Source organism: Megalobrama amblycephala, linkage group LG21 (genome assembly GCF_018812025.1).
Source record: "Megalobrama amblycephala isolate DHTTF-2021 linkage group LG21, ASM1881202v1, whole genome shotgun sequence".
Taxonomy (NCBI): Eukaryota; Metazoa; Chordata; class Actinopteri; order Cypriniformes; family Xenocyprididae; genus Megalobrama; species Megalobrama amblycephala.
This window is the reverse complement of record NC_063064.1, coordinates 30,017,160-30,038,623: the sequence shown is the minus strand read 5'-3', so window position 1 is coordinate 30,038,623 and position 21,464 is coordinate 30,017,160. Positions and strand designations below refer to the sequence as shown.

The following is a 21,464-nucleotide window of genomic DNA, read 5'->3' as shown; positions in this document are numbered from 1 at the left end:
CTTTTATCTTCTTATTTTAAAGAAAAAAAAAATAAGGTAATGTATTCCCCCAAATGCTTGACATCTTATTTTCTTGAGATTGTTCTTAAGACAAAAGTTAAGAACTTAAAAAAACAAACAAATGTTAATTAAAAAAATTTTCATTCAGAAATTGCAAATAAATTTCACGACATAATCACAAAGAAACGGTAAGTAGTGTACAGTTGAAACACGGTAAAAAACTTGTGTGTACATCACACCTGACCCAGGATTTTTGCTCCACACATTCAGTGTCCTCTTCAATTGGGGAAAAATTTAAAGAATGTACGGATTTCTAATCTGAAGATACTGAATCTATATTTAGGGGTGAGATTTTCACTTCATCTCCCTTCAACATATAGCTTCTTGTCCTTTTATGACCGTAAAGGTTTGAGGTTTGTGATCTTTAGTTTGTCCATATTTCATGTTATCATGCAATTTAGAGAACTGTTCAGGGTACGGATGAAATGCACTTTCAACTGTAAAATCCTATTGTCTCGGACGCTGTTAAGACCTAAGAACAACTTCTGACAGCTCTGAATAATTACTAACTGATAAGAGTAAGTTGATTAACGAGTATGCGAATGAGTGAGTTACTCCATTACTGAGTGAATGTGGTTTTGTTTTCACAGTTGTACAGTGAGCTGCTTTCTACTACTGTAACGTTCTATTTACATCAACAAAAAAAATATATTTTTTTTACAGTGCAATTCTTGAAAAATTCTTAAAACATTCTAGAATATTTTCTTAAATAACATCTCAACTCTACGGAAGAGGATTAGGGCCAAGCAATAATAAAAAAATAAAACCATCTCGAGATTAAAGTTGTTAAATTTCGAGAAAAAAATAGTTACATTTCGAGAAAAAAGTCGAAATAAAATGTTGAGAATAAATAATAAATTATGAGAAAAAAGTTGTTAAATTACGAGAACAAATTCGTTAAATTACGAATTTGTTCTCATAATTTAACGACTTTTTCCGCGTAATTTAACGACTTTATTCTCAACATTTTATCGACTTTTTTTCTCATAATTTAACGAATTTGTTCTCATAATCTAACGACTTTTTTCTCGTAATTTAATGACTTTATTCTCAACATTTTATCTCGACTTTTTTCTCTAAATTTAACGAGTTTTTTCTCAAAATTTAACAACTTTAATCTCGAGATGGTTTTATTTTTTTATTATTGCTTGGCCCTAATCCTCTTCCGTACAACTCTTTCCTCGCCAGTTTCTTTTTTTTTCGCCAGCATTTTTGATCATTTTCACAAAACTTTCATGACTTCCAGAATATTTTGTTGCATGAATATCTGAACATGCACTATATCAAAAGAAAGAACAGAGCCTCTGCTTTCAAAAACAAACAAAAAAACAAAACAAAAAGCATTTTATTCTAGCTTCATTTATTGATCAACACTTAAGTGTGTGTAAAGTTTCTTAAAAAAACATTTTGAATAAAAAGCTGAGAAAATCATGTTTTGTCAAAGACGTCGCCCGGATGGGATTTGAAGAACGATGACAAACACAGATGGAGTAGATTGAGTCCATCAACACCCCCGAAGCTTCAATTCCTCTTCACAGGTTCAGGTGTAAAGTTAGGCAGTTTCGATTTATGTGCTGTTTAATGTTTGATGATCGTGTTATTTTACATGAGGTTCAGCAATGCTTCTAATGCTTGTTTCTGCTTATTTTCCCCCGTGTTTTGATTTAGAGATTCTGTACTCTTTCAGAAGGTGCGTAATAGCGCCCCCTACAGTATTCGGTTGTTAAGTCTGACGTCACGATGCAGCGCTTCCGGGTCCAAACGCTCCATACCAAAATCCCAGATGGCCAGACAGTGATTCATCTTTTATAAATAATTAAAATATTAATGTCTGTGACGCTCTGAGACTGTTGTGTAGACTAAGTATTTTAAATGTTTAACTTTAAAATGTTTAATATGAATAAATAGCACTCATAAACGGCCGTAGAGATGCCATTCTCAAGTGAAACAAGTCGAGGCTTGGACCCAGAAACGGTGTTCCTTACGTCACGACTTAACAGTGAAAACATGGATTGCTGGTGTGGTGAGAAATCAAGTCCCTCCCCAGGAATCGGGTCTTCTTTAGGACAAAGAGTGATCAAATTTCCGTCAATGGCAGGGAAAGAGTTAAAGGGTCAGTTCACCCAAAAATGAAAATTATGTCATTAATGACTCACCCTCATGTCGTTCCAAACCCGTAAGACCTCCGTTCATCTTCGGAACACAGTTTAAGATATTTTAGATTTAGTCCGAGAGCTTTCTGTCCCTCCATTGAAAATGTGTGTACGGTATACTGTCCATGTCCAGAAAGGTAATAAAAACATCATCAAAGTAGTCCATGTGACATCAGTGGGTTAGTTAGAAGTTTTTGAAGCATCGAAAATACATTTTGGTCCAAAAATAACAAAAACTACGACTTTATTCAGCATTGTCTTCTCTTCCGGAATCCTTTCCATTGAGTTGATTCCATTGAATCCTTTCATCTGTCGGTGTTGGTAATGCACTTTTACGTCACCATGGTTGTTTTTGGCGATTAGGACATCCGCGACATTTTTAAACATCGAAAATACATTTTGGTCCAAAAATAACAAAAACTACGGCTTTATTCAGCATTGTATTCTCTCCCGGAATCCTTTCCATTGAATTGATTCCATTGAATTGATTCCAATGAATTGATTCCAATGAATTGATTCCATTGAATTAATTCCAATGAATTGATTCCATTGAATTGATTCCATTGAATTAATTCCAATGAATTGATTCCATGGAATTGATTCCAATGAATTGATTCCATTGAATTAATTCCAATGAATTGATTCCATTGAATTGATTCCATTGAATCCTTTCATCTGTTGCCGTTGGTAATGCACTTTTACGTCACCATGGTTGTTTTTGGCGATTAGGACATCCGCGACATTTTGAAGCATCGAAAATACATTTCGGTCCAAAAATAACAAAAACTACGACTTTATTCAGCATTGTCTTCTCTTCCGGGTCTGTTGTCAATCTGCGTTCACGACTCCGCTTCTTCTTCTTTCCTGTTTTACGGCGGTTGGCATCCAGCTTATTGGTGCATTACCGCCCCCTTCTGCTCCGGAGTGTGGTTCACGACTCCGCAGTGACGCTGCTGACGTAAGACGCTGTTGACGTGTTATCCGGTGCGCCCGAGCTTCGTTTACAGTCTGAGGGAGACGCACGCTGTATTCAAGCTATTCTACATTGTTTGTATTTTGGTATTGCTATATTTTTAAAAATGGTGTGTAAGTGTGCATGTCGCGGATGTCCTAATCGTCAAAAACAACCATGGCGACGTAAAAGTGCATTACCAACGCCGACAGATGAAAGGATTCAATGGAATCAATTAAATGGAATCAATTCATTAGAATCAATTCAACGGAATCAATTCATTAGAATCAATTCAACAGAATCAATTCAACGGAATCAATTCATTAGAATCAATTCAATGTAATCAATTCAATGTAATCAATTCAATGGAAAGGATTCTGGAAGAGAAGACAATGCTGAATAAAGTCGTAGTTTTTGTTATTTTTGGACCAAAATGTATTTTCAATGCTTCAAAATGTCGCGGATGTCCTAATCGTCAAAAACAACCATGGCGACGTAAAAGTGCATTACCAACGCCGACAGATGAAAGGATTCAATGGAATCAATTAAATGGAATCAATTCATTAGAATCAATTCAACGGAATCAATTCATTAGAATCAATTCAACAGAATCAATTCAACGGAATCAATTCATTAGAATCAATTCAATGTAATCAATTCAATGTAATCAATTCAATGGAAAGGATTCTGGAAGAGAAGACAATGCTGAATAAAGTCGTAGTTTTTGTTATTTTTGGACCAAAATGTATTTTCGATGCTTCAAAATGTCGCGGATGTCCTAATCGCCAAAAACAACCACGGCGACGTAAAAGTGCATTACCAACGCGGACAGATGAAAGGATTCAATGGAATCAATTCAATGGAATCAATTAAATGGAATCAATTCATTAGAATCAATTCATTAGAATCAATTCAACGGAATCAATTCAACGGAATCAATTCATTAGAATCAATTCAATGTAATCAATTAAATGGAAAGGATTCTGGAAGAGAAGACAATGCTGAATAAAGTCGTAGTTTTTGTTATTTTTGGACCAAAATGTATTTTCGATGCTTCAAAATGTAGCGGATGTCCTAATCGCCAAAAACAACCACGGCGACGTAAAAGTGCATTACCAACGCGGACAGATGAAAGGATTCAATGGAATCAATTCAACGGAATCAATTCATTACAATCAATTCAACGGAATCAATTCAACGGAATCAATTCAATGGAATCAATTCAATGGAAAGGATTCCGGAAGAGAAGACGATGCTGAATAAAGTCGTAGTTTTTGTTATTTTTGGACCAAAATGTATTTTCGATGCTTCAAAATGTCACGGATGTCCTAATCGCCAAAAACAACCACGGCGACGTAAAAGTGCATTACCAACGCGGACAGATGAAAGGATTCAATGGAATCAATTCAACGGAATCAATTCATTAGAATCAATTCAACGGAATCAATTCAACAGAATCAATTCAATGGAATCAATTCATTAGAATCAATTCAACGGAATCAATTCAACGGAATCAATTCAATGGAATCAATTCAATGGAAAGGATTCCGGAAGAGAAGACGATGCTGAATAAAGTCGTAGTTTTTGTTATTTTTGGACCAAAATGTATTTTCGATGCTTCAAAATGTCACGGATGTCCTAATCGCCAAAAACAACCACGGCGACGTAAAAGTGCATTACCAACGCGGACAGATGAAAGGATTCAATGGAATCAATTCAACGGAATCAATTCATTAGAATCAATTCAACGGAATCAATTCAACAGAATCAATTCAATGGAATCAATTCATTAGAATCAATTCAACGGAATCAATTCAACGGAATCAATTCAATGGAATCAATTCAATGGAAAGGATTCCGGAAGAGAAGACGATGCTGAATAAAGTCGTAGTTTTTGTTATTTTTGGACCAAAATGTATTTTCGATGCTTCAAAATGTCACGGATGTCCTAATCGCCAAAAACAACCACGGCGACGTAAAAGTGCATTACCAACGCGGACAGATGAAAGGATTCAATGGAATCAATTCAACGGAATCAATTCATTAGAATCAATTCAACGGAATCAATTTATTAGAATCAATTCAATGGAATCAATTCAATGGAAAGGATTCCGGAAGAGAATACAATGCTGAATAAAGTCGTAGTTTTTGTTATTTTTGGACCAAAATGTATTTTCGATGCTTCAAAAAATTCTAACTAACCCACTGATGTCACATGGACTACTTTGATGATGTTTTTATTACCTTTCTGGACATGGACAGTATACCGTACACACATTTTCAATGGAGGGACAGAAAGCTCTCGGACTAAATCTAAAATATCTTAAACTGTGTTCTGAAGATGAACGGAGGTCTTACGGGTTTGGAACGACATGAAGGTGAGACATTAATGACATAATTTTCATTTCTGGGTGAACTAACCCCTTAAAAACTTTTTTAATTCAGAAGATTTTCCCAGTTTTGTAAACAGTTAACTTTCACTTTTAACAGAAGCCTCCATTAATATAATCCTTCCACACCAAGAAGACAAACACACAAACAGGCTGTTTTTCATCGTCATCATTTTATAGTTGTCATTTCATAGATACTGGCGCTGTACATGTCTAAATTCAGATTCAAGCACAATGCAGTCAGCAAATGCCTTTCGATGAAAATCAAAGAACCAAAGGCTGGAGTGATCAGGACCATGAATACTCTTATGTATATATATGTACAAAGGTCAAACTATATACAGATATCTGACTTGACATACAGTATTTTCTCCACGAAGCGTGGAAATGTAGCTTGCCATTGTATACATTTCACAGAATTCTCCAAAATGCATATTCAGTGCAAATAATTGCTCTTTGTATTCTTTGTCATCATCATCATCATCATTATCGCCGTCGTCTTCATCTTCAGGTCAGTACCACCGAAGGGCAACAAAGAATGGTAAAAAAATAAAATCATATTTTTTGTCTTTGCAAAATATTGGAACATGAAAAATAATTTCCTTGGGAACTAAAGTATGGTATTTGAAAATAATACTTCTACACACATATCCATCACCTCTGACCTGGAAATGTGGGTTCATCTATATGGCTGGACTGATCGTTACAGATTCAATAGCAATTACACTTTTCCCTGCTTTCCCAACCGTTCCACTCTTAAACAACTTAAAATGTCACTAATAAAAATTCTGCCACTACTTGGAGGCATGGAAAAAATTCTGTCAATGATATTTACGCCTTCTCGATGAAATCACCAGATGCTATCCGACGGCAAACAACATAAGTGCCTTTAAAGTCAGTCAACAGACAACACTGCTCACATTAGAGCATAAACAGGCTGACATGATACAACACTGATCAACAGAAACACGAGTCTTCAGTCTCACAAAACAAAACATGATGAGTCCATTCAAAGCCACTGTGATTCTGGCCTCCGTTACGCCAGCTCTACTATCTAAAACACAGTGATGAATCTTTTTAATGAGAACACATCAACAACTAGACTAACAACCAACTGCCTTTATTCACAAATCTACTGCTCATTAGTTTTCTCACACACACATGATGCAATTCAATTTTGATATTTCAGTGTACTAATATTTTGGTGACAATACACAATGAAATATAAAGGAATGTTTCAGGTTCAATGCAACTGAAGACATTACAAAGAAAAAAAATATATTTCTAATTGTTATTCAGTTTGGAAAAATGTACTATGAGGCAAGACAACATTAAAACACTGTTTATGAACTGTAATCGTAATGACTGAGCAAGATACTAGTGTGATAAAAATAAACATGCTTACTTAAAGGGGTGGTTAAAAATTTTACTTTTTTAACTTTATTTAGTGTGTAATGTTGCTGTTTGAGAATAAACAACATCTGCAAAGTTACGACGCTCAAAGTTCAATGCAAAGAGAGAGATTTTCTTTTAGAGAAATCACTTTTTAAGGACTACAACAAACGGCTGGTAGGGACTACAACGAGCTTCTTCTTGGTTAGTGACGTCACAAACCATAAATTTACATAAACCCCGCCCCCGGGAACATGCAACAAAGGGGGCGGGGCCATGCTGGGCTGCTTTAGAGAAGAGGAAGAGTTGTTGTAGTAGAGTTTTGCATCATTTTACGCCGGACTGCTTCACAAACGAGGGTCAATTCAACGCTGGATTTGCACAAAAGATTAACATGACGGCACATGCTAGTGGATGAGTTGAATCAACTCCACAGCAACTACATAAATTTATCTACTAACCATTCAGAAACATCTAAAAGTTGTAACTTCTTCCTGAGTCTCTCCATCAGTGTCGACTCCGATTTGAACAATGTAAGGCTGAACACCGTTACTGACAATCCTCATTTTGGCTGCGTGAGATTCTCCAGCTTTGTTGTTGTTGAGCTGTTAAAGCTCCACCCTCTTCTGGAAAGGGGGCGGGGAGCAGCAGCTCATTTGCATTTAAAGGGACACACACAAAAATGCCGTGTTTTTGCTCACACCCAAATATGGGCAAATGTGATAAGCTATAATAAATGATCTGTGGGGGATTTTGAGCTGAAACTTCACAGATATGTTCTGGGGACACCAGAGACCTCTTATGAAAAGGTCAAAATATTTGACCCTAAAATCAACTAAATTTTTAGGATGCTTAATTGTGTGGCACATTTTCTTCCCAAATTCTCATTATTGTAATGCAAAAAAAAAAAAAAAAGTAAACCGGGTATCACACAATATGCACCAGGAAACCAGAAAAACGCAACCACATGTCAATCTGCTTGAACAAACTCTATTAATTTGTGCACATTTCTGATTTCCATTTTAAGCACAGTACTGTAAATGATGTATTGGTTTGTTTGAAATGATCATGTGATAATCGACATGCATCAGCTGAACATCTTCTGAACCTGAAACATTCCTTAACATGGGGAAAAAGACATTACCACTATAACTGTAAATCATCTCCAATTAAACAAGTGCCTAACGAATAAAGTGCAAATCTTTTAAAGACTGTTAGGAATAACTGCACCCTTATTATCACACAGTAAACGTACGTGGCTTCAAGCGCTCAGTTCAGAGACACAAACGCACAGATGAGATGGACGGACACCAACTTCAACATTCAACTGTTTTTAAAGCTGATCTAAGTCATAAATTGAGCTTTTCGTCGATCTGATACACAAAGATGCATTTAATTCCCATAAGCACACAGCTCCCAAGGTTTATTTTTTTAATTTGATTCTGATCTTTAAAGTATTTTAATCACTACCATGAAGAACAGCAAGCTCATCTTTTCAGAATTATACAAAAAATGATCCATCTTGCCAATATTATCTGCGCAAATGGGATATGAAAGTAGCACTAGCCGGATGTGCACTAAAACAGCAGTGAGCGCATCGATCCCGGGATTCATGCATTCATCCTCATGCATTTCCCTTGTGCTTGATCAGGGACGGTTTGATTAAACGCTGCGCGCCGAATTCAGTAATATCTTATTGATCAATGTTTGGTGACCAACCTCCATTTAAAAAAAGACCTAAAGACTGCTTATCATTCATACTGGGTGCACTATGTATACTTGCACTAAGTATGTATATATGTACTTATATTTATAGAGGCCTGCTAAGAGCATCACCAGAGTGAATATAAAGTGAAGAAAGACCAGATACATGCTGCTAAATGACCGATCGCCTCTCCGTCGGAAAGAGGACACGGGAGTGACGGGATGTGGGATAAATCTTTGGCTTCAGCCACATGTATCATCACCGGTACATACAAGAAATGCCCAGTGTCCAGAAATGAGATGAAGAAACGGCTTCCTAACAATGTTAGACGATGTAGCTCACACACACACACACACACACACACACACGCAAACATAGACATTCTACTGCAGTCCCTGAGCTGCTGACACAAACAGGTCTTTGCTCCTATTGGGCAGGTGAGATAATGCCATTTAAACAGTCCGCTTTTCTGTTGGCTAGGAACATCTGCCAAATCACCGTGCTGTGCTGTGGAAGGCCACAGGTGACCATAGCTGTAAGGCCGCTCAAGTTACACCAGCCCCAGCTAAACTGCAGAGAATATAATGAAATTGCTTTTGTTTTTGTTCCTACTTCTACATGTTCAATCGCAGGGGTGGTAAACTGTTTTCATTAGTTTAGGATTGAACCTGCAACTTTTGTGTTAAAAGTCCATTTTTTATAACCATTAGGCTTCCACCACCCCATGTTTCTACTTGTTTTTAATCATCAATGAATTTGCCTTACAGGGTGAACGTCATGAAGAAATTTCCAGATATTTCACCGTAAAATCAATTATATTTTGCATTTGCATATTTTTAGGACTTTGCATTATTTTGTGACATTATTCACATGACAATTAAGCACATTTCCTTCTCAAACTGTACTATAATACTAATTATATATATATATTGGTGCTATCAAACAATTAATTGCATCCAAAATAAAAGTTTGTTTAGGAAATATATGCACGTGTACTGTGTACATTTACTATGTATATATAAATATACGCATATTCATGTATTAAGAAATATTTACATGTATACTTATATATTTATATTATAATATTTTTGTAAAATATATACATGCATGTGTGTGTATTTATATATACATAAATATACACAGCACACACATATATTATGTAAACAAACTGTTATTTTGGATGCAATTATTTATGATTTTATATATATATATATATATATATATATATATATATATATATATATATATATATGTATATATACACACACACACACACACACACACTTTGTATATATTCTTATTAAAATACTTATTACTATATTTTTACATTAAAACCGGTACAACAAACTCTACCAACACTTACAATTAAACTTAAACATACTTTACATGAAATGTGTGTGTGTGTGTGTGTATATATTATATATATATATATATATATATATATATATATATATATATATACACACATTTTCATTACAGTACTTTTTCACATCAAATTAATGACAATTTGCAGGGAAATTGTGTCCAATTATCATAAAAATTGTCACAATGCAAAAAATAAAAATGTAATGGTTCTAAAATAATATAATTTCATTTATCTCATATTGTATATTGATATTGATTCTGAGGTGAAATCTGACCAAAACATATTCTTGACATGTTTCCTAACATTCACTCTTCAGACAGAAAATTCTGCAGTAATAGCGTTAAATATTTTTGAAGCATGCTTATCCTTCATATAATTCAATCTACACTTAAAATCTAATAAATCAGTGAGAGTAACTGTAATATCAGTACACTAAAGGTGTGTGCTGGGAGCAGGTTACTGTGGAAGGAAGACCTCCGAGGCTCTTCGCCGTCAGTTTCCAGCATTCTTCAACAACCACACAGACAGCTGCCCTCCAAAAGCACAACATCTGATGGAGTGATCAGACATCAGAAGGTCTCTTGCAGAACTGTTAGCAAAGAAATGACACATGAGAAGCCAGGGCCGTGCTTTGAGGCTAAACAGAGAAGCGCAGACACCGAGACAACGCAATGCCCTGTGCAGAATAAGGAAAAGCGATTGATTTTTGCCCCGTTCCACACTAGAGAGGAGCTGCATTTAAATCAGTTTTCACAAAGCCACTCCCTCTGATGTTCCCTTAAAGTGCTCATAGGTTTGCCTGCGAAGGGGGGGCGTGTGCATACGTAACGCAGACGACACAGTGAAGAGTTCTGGGCCGAGACACCTCGATGATGTGAACGACGTGCGCAAACCCAAATGGATCACATGAGTGGCTATGGATCATGTGCAACTGATTACCTATTTCAGCTTGAGCTCCATTTTTGTTATGCATTCAATATAAAAAAAAAATTAACAGAAAAAAATTGAATATTTCCAGCAACCAAGCAAGCATGTTATTTAAAAAAAAAAAATTATGCATATATTTTTTTTTTATTTTGTTCTTAATTACCCTAATGATCTCATTTTAAAGTACCTTGTCTGTAGAGTAACACAGATAAATCCGTAAGCACATATCTTCAATGCATTGCTCTCTATCCTGCATTTCAACCCCTCTGTCAGTGAATGTGTCTTTTTTTGTTTGTTTTGTGTGTTTTTCACGTGTTTCTTGCCCTTTGTGTTCTAAAAGTCTTGCTCTCCAGGGTTTGTGGGTGCTTGCCCGTCTCATGCGGCCGGTACTCATTCAGTAAAAGCTGAAGCTAACGGAGGATCAGGCAAAGGTGGGTGCGGAGCATCCGGTCCCGTCTGGTTCCACACTAGGAGCGGTAGTCCTTTTTACTGTAGGGTTTGTTTCCCAGGATACTGTCCACCTCGTGCACGATGGAGGAGGATAACTTTGGAAGAACCTGCAAAAGAGCTGCAAACTGAGTCTGGTTTCCATGTACATATAAAGAGTGAGGTCAAAACATTATTAAGCCTTTGCCACTAGGGGGAGTAAGTATTTTATATATATTTATATCTCTCTCTCTCTCTATCAATCAACAGTCATCATATAACCAAATCATCTTTACCTTAAGCTTCACCTTGTATTTGTAACAATAAAATACTTTCATTTATTTTAAAAAATGGTGAATACTTTTAATGACATCTAATCAGGGTTACCAGACATTTTGATCAATCATTTTTATTGAGATTGAACTCAAAAAGACCAATTTCGAGCTGATAAAATATTTTACATTTGCATTCCCTAACTAATGCCTTCTTTCAAATCTTTATTCAATATTTACAGGTTTTCCATGAATGTGAGAACCCTGATTATTTAAGCTTACAGATATAACATTTCACAACCAGCAACTCAGCCTTTGCTAAGCTCCGCCCACCCAGATTACTGTCACTCGCACGGATGAGTTTTACAGAACGTCCCATAGGAATGAACTTGAGATTTCTGTGAACAGCATGATTTGCTGTAAAATGGGCTCATAAAGTGATTAAAATCGAACGGATTATTCTTACGAGATTGGAAAGCATGCTGTTATATTGTTAAATTGCAGAGTAACATGATTAAAATGGCAGAGTTTGAATCAGAATGGATGCAAATGCTTCTCACAGCCAAATGAAAAGAGAAAAGCCTCATTTGATAGCCATTAACTGAAACATTTGTGCAAGAATGATCAAAATATAGGTACCTTGTGTCACTTTAAGTGCTTTTCCAATGTTTTATGAGGTTTGTTTTATGAATACAAATTTTATTTAAACAAGTCTTGCGTTCACTTACAGTTTGAAAAGAACTGAAAATATCTAACAGAGTGCCGCAGGGATGAGCCAAAACCCAGAAACGAGTAAACATTTTAGCACTTTGGGCTACATCGTCCTGAAGTCAGTGGGTTTTTGGTTAAATGGCTAAAATAAGGTCAGTGGTTAACACAAAAATCAAGATATTTTCACGTTATATTCTATGACAAAAATCATTAATTTTAAAACTTTTACTTGTCCTGAAAAAGGCAGTTGCTAACAAGTGTCTAAATGGGACTGCAAAGAGAGGTTGTTGGGACATTAAAGGGGTCCTTGATTATGATTTCACTTTTTTAACTTTAGTTAGTGTGTAATGTTGCTGTTTGAGCATAAACAACATCTGCAAAGTTGTGTTCAATGCAAAGGGAGATATTTTCTTTAACAGAAATCACTTTTTAAGGACTACAACAAGCTTCTTCCCAGGTTAGTGACATCCCAAACCCCAAAATTTACCTAAACCCCGCCCCCGAGAACACGCAACAAAAGGGGTGGGGCCATGTTGAGCTGCTTTAGAGAAGAGGAAGAGTTGTTGTAGTAGAGTGTTGTTGTCATGGCGTCATTTTACGCCGGACTGCTTCACAAATGAGGGTCAATTCAATGCTGAATTTGCACAAAAGATGAACATGACGGCACATGCTAGTGGATGAGTTGAATCAACTCCACAGCAACTACATAAATTTATCCACTAACCATTCAGAAACGTCTAAAAGTTGTAACTTCTTCCTGAGTCTCTCCATCAGTGTCGACTCCGGTTTGAACAATGTAAGGCTGAACACCGTTACTGACAATCCTCATTTTGGCTGCGTGAGATTCTCCAGCTTTGTTGTTGTTGAGCTGTTAAAGCTCCGCCCTCTTCTGGAAAGGGGGCGGGGAGCAGCAGCTCATTTGCATTTAAAGGGACACACACAAAAACGGCGTGTTTTTGCTCAAACCCAAATAGGGCAAATTTAACAAGCTATAATAAATTATATGTGGGGGATTTTGAGCTGAAACTTCACAGACACATTCTGGGGACACGAGAGAGCATTATAGGTCCCCTTTAAACTTCATCAGCTGAACAGGAAAACTCACCTATTCACTAGTCGGTTTCACAGCCTCATTGTGTTTATAATTGCGCTCATGCAAACTATTCTAACTAACTGAAATTTTTTTTTTTTTTTTAAATAAAGACTGAAAGAGTTTTCAAAATCTTAATGTTGGTGATGTCTAAGTCATGTGACCATGGTACGGTTTGTTTATAGCCTACATTTTGTAGGCTTTTGTATTTAGGCTTCAAATCACAGAAAACCGGTTAACGTTGCTGTGTGAGTGTTTCTAATACAACGGCTGATGGTGTAATGGCAAATTTGGCATCTTCCTCCCGTCTGACCAAGGTAATCAATCTCTCAGTATTTTTTTCCTCTTTTGGAAAGTCATTTTATTTGCTATTGAGGCAAAAGGGAATGCTAAAATGATATTTGTTGTTGTTTGTTTAAACCACAATGAAAGTTTACCCGTTTTGCTTTCGAGAACCCCAGAAATATGAAAAGTCCATATGGCTGCAAGTTGCAGTATACTAGGATTGTTTTAAGGCGGAGCTTAGCATTTGATTGACACCTGCCACACACTGCATTTGCATTCTCACCTGTATTGCTCCTATATTCTCCATGAGCTGGTCCGTGTTGGAGGCTCCGAGGAGCACAGAGCTCACGCCTTCATTTCTCAGGCACCACGCTGGAGATGAGCAGCAAATATGTTGAACATATAGCATAAATATTATCATACACAATATATGACACACACACCCCACCCTTAAAGCAAAACCTACCCATCACGATGAGATAAATGTTATATTTAAAACAAAACATTAATATATATATATATACAAATTAAGTCATTTCCAAAATTAAAGCAGCTACTTCTCCCACTCCTACACACATTGAAGCATCTCACAAAACACACAGCAGTTGCCAGACCACTCTGTTACCATGGCTCCCAGCACCAGGACACACTGAGCGCTCAAAATCAGAGCTGCATGATCTTTTTTTCACAGGAAGAGGAGTGATATCTGCAGGAGCGCAGAGGAGGTGAAGAGGAGCCATGCTGACCGCTGCCGTTCCCTAAACACGGTCCATGCAACACCGCCGCCACACATAGACAGGAAGGAAACTCTGTGGGGATTTTAATCCCTCCTGGGAGTTTGTTTGCGTGTGTGTATGAGTGTGTGTGCCATCTGTTGCACTGGCATTCTGTGTGTTGGCATTACATTTACTGTATGTGTGTGTGTGTGTGTGTGTGTTTGTGTGCGGGTGGTTGTGTCTGTAAAACAACAGCCATTTGGAAGCGTGCTCGTATTTTTCAAGGCTACACTGTGTCAGCTCTGATGTTCTGGGTAAATCAGACTACAGTGGATTTTAATGGATTTTAGCACTTTAGCCCCAACAGATTGCTTTGTCTGAACACACACACACACACACACACACACACACAAACCACAATTGTAGTGCAAATGGAATTCAATCATGCCGACACTAACAAAAGATTTCTGGGATTGCATAAACTCGTGTTGGGGATTAACTAACTAAACATAGTGATTCTATTTATCACTATTATCATAGTGATTTACTTTTTAATGTTTTTTTTTTTTTTTTTTTAATAGTTTTATAAGTTATATTTATGGGCTTTTTGTGCCTTTATTTGGAGAGGACAGTAGAGAGCAGACAGGAAAGCACTGGGCAGAGAGAGGGAGGCAGGATCGGCAAAGGACCTTGAGACGAGAAATGCGTTCGGGTCGCCGAACGCATTTGCGCCGTATGTTGGCGCACTAACCACTAGGCTATCGGCACCAACACTTTTTAATGTTTTTAAAATAACAGATTTTCTAGTATGTTTTTTTAGTGGTGTATCCTGACAAAACACTACATCAGCAGTTTTTATGTCACAATATATATAAGTGAGCTGAGGCAAAAATCAAACACTCTCCTAGAATGAAAATATGATTCATTTTAGCAAATCGATTCGTTCAGATGGTTCATTTCAATGAACTTGCTCAAAGGCAGATTCATCAATTCATAACCAGGGGTGCACATGAGTGTAGTGCACACACAACCAAAATAAAAAACAATGCGCTGGGTAAATAAGTTCAGACCACTCATTTGCATATACCGATATGGTTGACAGCTATTAATGCACGATCACTGTTTTAGATCGACTAACTGTAATACAGTAACTCTTTACAATAAGGTTCATTAGTTAAACATTAGTTCATGTATTAACTAACAAGAACTAAACATGAGCAATACATTTGTTACTGTATTATCTTCGTTAACTTTAGTTAATGAAAATACAGTTGTTCATTGTTTGTTCATGTTAGTTCACAGTGCATTAACTAATGTTAACAAGATTTTAATAATCTATTAGTAAATGTTGAAATTAATGCTTATACTTACTTCCTGGCAACCTGCCACAATAAAATCTTGCTGATTTTAGGTTTGAAAATTTAGAAAATTCACAAAAAAAGAAAAGAAAATGTAAATATTAGCATTGTATTTTTATAGTGTACTATAAAATAATTGTATTTTTATTTAATAATCATTTTTAAAATTTAAAATATAATAGTATTATCACACTTTATTATTCTGTTTATTATTTTATTTAAATAATAAATAATAACAAATTTATATCTAAATAAAGTGCAATAATGCTATTATTCATTATTTTATTTTTATAGTTATATTTAATGGGTCACACTATGTGAAGTGTAAGCACAAACTGAATCTCAAGGTGCTCTCATGAGAACCAGAATAAAAAAAACTTATGTGCACCCCTGGTCATAACCATTTTCACTTGCATTTTATTGTTACAAAATATTTTTGTTAAATACTGCAGTTTGAAATGTTTATATATATATATAAAATTAACAGATGATTAAATTATTTTTACTATTATAGAAAAAAAAAAAAAAAAAAAAATATACATATATACATATATATATATATATATATATATATATATATATATATATATACACATACTTCAAATATCTATAGTGCAATAATGTTCAATGTTGTTAGCTACTTTTAGTATTACCTTAATGTAACAATGTATCAAAAGGGAAAGCTTCACTATAGTTTAGCTACTTTAGCTACAAGCTAGTTATAATTTGCAGTCTCAACAATGTCAATAACACACTATGATGTCATTCCTCCAAATCATCTGCCCATTTACATCCCTGTGCAGCTCATTAACCCTCACAGCAGATCTGACCTGCAGCACTATTTTTAAATACACTGGCGGTCGTTTAAATGAGCAGCAGTGACTACCGGCTGTGAATCGATCGGACAAGCTTGTGCGGGGGAAGAGGGATCTGCAGAGTTTGGGAGGGGCTGGCAACCCAGTAATGAGGTGTGAAAAGTAATGTACGACTGCAGTAAAGGCCAGGTGAGGGAAGGGGATGTGATTCTATCGGCCGCTGCTTTGGGGATTGAGGTCCTGTCAAGATTTTTATTCCCCTGCGTCCCGGAGTCGATGAATCATGGAGGGTGTGCTGTCACATACACACTGCCAATTTACGACTTTTGTGAGCTCGGAAAGATGAGAGACTTCCTGAAACTTTATGGATCCGAGTTATGAAGGGTATCAGACCAGGGTGGGCGGTATGACGGCGGTATAGACGTATGACGATAGAGGTGTGTTTTGCTATACCATTTACAAGATATATTGGTGGAAACAAAAGTAATGTGAAACTACAGAGTGGGACGTGACCAAAACAAGTCAAGACGAGGAAGAATGTGCTTTTTTTAAAAACCATTTTGAACCATTATAAAATTTGTTTACTGTGGGGTTTTTTTAAAAACAAAGCAGTTTTTGCACGTTTTTGCACTAATTTTTTTTGACTATTTGTTCTAAAGAATAATTTTAATAAAATAATTACTAATAAAACTAATAAAAATAAAATAAGAAATACTTTTTTTGGAATATTTGTTATACTTATTTTAATAAAATAATTACTAATAAAAATAAAAATAAAATAATTACTATTAAAAATAATTAATGCAACAAGAAACAATACATTTTTATTAAAATAATAATTATTTTATTTTAATTTTGGTAGATCAAATTTTAAATAAGCAAACTTCATCTCAAATACTTTCTTAATTTACTAAATTAACTGGATTGTTCCAAAATATTTTTTACCAAAGTTATTTCATATATAAATTATGTTTTTGTAAAATTTCCAGCAAAAAATAAATAATACATTGTGTCATATACCGTTACAGTGATATAAAATTGCTCCGTGATAAGATGCTCGGTCCTACCGCCCACCCCTAGTATCAGCACACAAATTTTGAGAGGTTAAATCTGATGGTTTTGCCTTTAACTGGACTATTATGACATGCAGCAGACCGTGATCACGAGCTCTCAAGGTTAGATGACTGTATTTTGAGAGAATGTACCGTCGCAGTCCTTATAAAAGCCTTCGTTCTAGATTGTACATCAGATATTTCTTTGAAACTTTACACTCCATTCTCTCTTTAAAGCATTACACAACACTTTCCATCTCAGATACCACACTGGACATCATAAAACACTATGCGAAATCGATTTTAAACTATCAAATTTATCACTACACTTAAGCAAGAATACAATGCTGCGAGTAACAATCGTCCATTAACAGTTCCCTAAAAGCCACAAACTAATCGCATTTGTTCATGAACCCATCCGCAGACGGACAGGCGCTTCCGCTCCGGTGGTCTGAGGAAGGGGAGGATGAGAGGGGGAAAGGATGAGCGAGGTACAGGACGGACGGACAGACAGACAGAAAGAGAGAGAGCGGCAGTGTGTCTTTGGGTTAGGCGTACCGATGGCTAGCTGTGGCAGCGTGCAGCCCAGCCGCTCAGCGATTGCCTGCAGCTCTTTCAGCTTCGCCTGCTGGCGTCGGCCCTCCTCGCTCAAGATCTTGTCCTTCAACCACTGGTAGCCCTGTTAACAACACAGCACACCTGCTCAAAAACAGGGGCCCACGCCTACAGCGGTGCACTGACATACACAACACATAAACACACACGCTCTCGGACACGTAACACCTGTGTGGGCGAGGGCCTGTTTTTAAACATGTGACTCTGTCCGCCCAAAAGCTCAAACAAGCAGAGATGAACTCGCTCAGAGAACTTTAGGGGGTAAAGAGATCTTATACACGCACACAAACATAAAAATATAGTATAAATGATGATTTCGAGGTTTATAATGTATTAAAAATGTTGACATTAACGACTTATTCAGTTGATTAGGTATATATAAAACACATTTCTATAAATTTAAAGTCAACATGAAACATTTGCAACTCATTGAATTTGGTAATGTGGCATATTTTCAAGTGAAATCAGTGATTTAATATGAATATTAAACACATGAATGAATATTCATAATTGAAATGAACTCCATTTATCCCAAAGGGTTTTTTTCAATCTTATCACAATTTGCTATTTTTGTTGTATCTTTATTAGATTAGTGTTTAAACAGCAGTAAATTATGGTGTTAAATGTCTATAATAACCAGCATTGTTATTGTTAACTAAAACTATGTTTTAAAACTAAACTAAAACTATGTAAAAACTGTTTTTACTAAAAATGTTTTTTTTTTTTGTTAATTGTAAAGCTGAAATAAAATAAAATGTAAATATTAGATAAAAAAAGAACTTTTAAAAAAAAAACATTATACTTTTAAAAAAAGTAATAATGACAAAGGCACATTACAAAATCTTTACTGTATAAATTAAATGCATATTAATCCTTCCTTATTGTAACATACTTTATTGTGATTAATTTTCTAATTTGTTTTTGTATACATTTTAATATTTTTTGTAAGTTTAAAAATGTATAAGATCTGCACTCCTCTCCTTTACTTAGGTGGGACTCTTATTTTGAAGGGTCTTTTAGTCTATGGAGTGATACGGGTAATAAAAGGGAGTGTTATTTTTGCAGATTTAAAGTTTGCCAGGCATAATATTTCTTTACTGTTATTTGTAATAAGTGTTATGTGTAATTCGCTGTAGGTTGGTGATAATGCAATGGAGAGAGAGTTTCAAGTCAGATATTAAGAAATGTCATTTCAGAGGCAAAGCAAGATATTGATGATAAAATAATAACAAAGAAGTTAAGTAAATGTCTGAAACTAGTAAATTTTGACTTCATGTTGACTTCAAAGTACAAACTCATTTAAAACAAATGGCAAAAAGCGAATGTTTGTGCGTGTGCTAGACCAGGATAAATAATCCAGCTTCAGGTCCATCATTAGTAAATATTAATTAACAGTGGAAAAGGACCAGTGTGGTCTCGTGATCTAAACACTCACGGGTCTCCGAATCAAACGGACCCATCACTGTTCAGACCACCAGCACGGTTCTGTTATAGTCAAGTGTCAATCCACATGTACGTTACACAGAGGTAACAAGAAAGCAGGAATGATTAACAGTGTGACACAAGACTACAGGAGGAAGATGATGGGTCACAAAAACACCAATGAGCCAAAACATGCGACTACGCCAACATACAGCTCGGGAAATGGGTGCTTTTAGTGTGCACTTGTGTGTGTGGTTTAGTGTGCTTGAAAGAGATGGATACACGGATAAAACAAGTGCCAATCCTCCTCAGAGTTACCATAGAAACTCATTCACATAAAGAAATATATGTTGAAGATCAGGCGTGTGGATTCATGCCATCAACAACAAACACATCTACAGGAAAACACCCAACTACAGAACCTGGAAGACACGGAACACATCCACATTAGAACACCAAACACAAAGGAATCACATATGAGGTCACTAATGTTTCCAGAGGACCAGGAAGAGGAGACGACAGAGAGACTCATGGGATATGTAGTACCTTCAGTGAGGCGCGAGAGTATGCCGGCACCCCGCTGTCATATTTCCCTGAGATTATCCCACAGGCCAGCGGAGACCATGTCATCGCACCCACACCTGAGAAGACAGGTCCAAACCGATTGAAACGGTAGTTTTGTAGTGGTCTGTACGTTGTTTTTCTGGGCTTGACAGACAGCAGCATCACTCACCGATCTTATGGAAGAGTTCAGGAAGCTGCACCTCCACTTTCTCCCTCTGGAACATGTGATATTCAGACTGTTCGCAGATTGGTGGAATCTGGTTAAACTGTCGGGCCACAGAATATGCTTCCTAAAAAACATGAGTCAAATGATAAGGTTAGTGTTCTTAAAGTATGAATGCAGTGCCACTCAAAAATGTCAAATTTCAAAAGGGTCATTTAAGAGAAAAATTGATTTTTTTCTGAGTGACAAAACTCCCTCCCCATTCCACCTGGATCATTTATTGAAACTAAACTATAAGACAAATTGTACGGTTTTAGTCTGAAATTAATGTAAAGGGGGAGAAAAAAAAATCTTAGAGAAATAATACAAAGACAACAAATAGACATCATGTATTTATAGTCTGATTCACGAACAAATGACTATTATGAGCCAGGTCTCTGAATCTGATTCACAAACAAATCACTTTAATGGGCCAGTTCCTTAAATCTAAGGTCTATAACAGCCGGGACTTGAAAAATCATAGACTACACTGGATTACTTTTATATTTATATATTTTATACTTTCTATTTTTATACTTTTTTCTTTGAATTGCAAGTTTATATCACACAATTCCGAATTTATATCTCACAATACTGACTTTATAACTCACAATTCCGAATTTATATCTCACAATTCTGAATTTATATCTCACAATACTGACTTTATAACTCACAATTCCGACATTGTAACTCACAATTCCGAATTTATAACTCCCAATTCCGAATTTATAACTCACAATTCTGACTTTATAACTCACAATTCTGACTTTATAACTCACAATTCTGACTTTATAACTCACAATTCTGATATTATAACACAATTCTGACTTTATAACTCACAATTCTGGCTTTATACTCACAATTCTGACTTTATAACTCACAATTCTGACTTTATAACTCACAATTCTGATATTATAACACAATTCTGACTTTATAACTCACAATTCCGACTTTATAACTCACAATTCCGACATTATAACACAATTCCGAC

The 21,464-nt window shown here is 35.9% G+C and overlaps 1 protein-coding gene across 6 annotated transcripts in view; it reads right to left on the bottom strand.

Moving 5' to 3' along the window:
* Positions 1-10,094: 10,094 nt before the first annotated feature.
* Positions 10,095-21,464, bottom strand: part of kcnab2a (potassium voltage-gated channel subfamily A regulatory beta subunit 2a) — a 111,773-nt gene continuing 100,403 nt past the window's right edge. For 3 of the 6 annotated variants that reach the window (XM_048172121.1, XM_048172123.1, XM_048172122.1), the window contains exons 12-16: positions 20,441-20,561; positions 20,254-20,348; positions 18,229-18,349; positions 14,013-14,101; positions 10,096-11,502 (exon numbers count right to left, since the gene is read on the bottom strand). In XM_048172121.1, coding sequence (XP_048028078.1) covers positions 11,413-11,502; positions 14,013-14,101; positions 18,229-18,349; positions 20,254-20,348; positions 20,441-20,561 — 516 coding nt within the window. In that variant the 3' untranslated portion in view covers positions 10,096-11,412. Of the gene's footprint in view, positions 11,503-14,012; positions 14,102-18,228; positions 18,350-20,253; positions 20,349-20,440; positions 20,562-21,464 lie in introns of all 6 variants that reach the window. The other 3 variants (XM_048172118.1, XM_048172120.1, XM_048172124.1) reach the window with 2 other exon arrangements.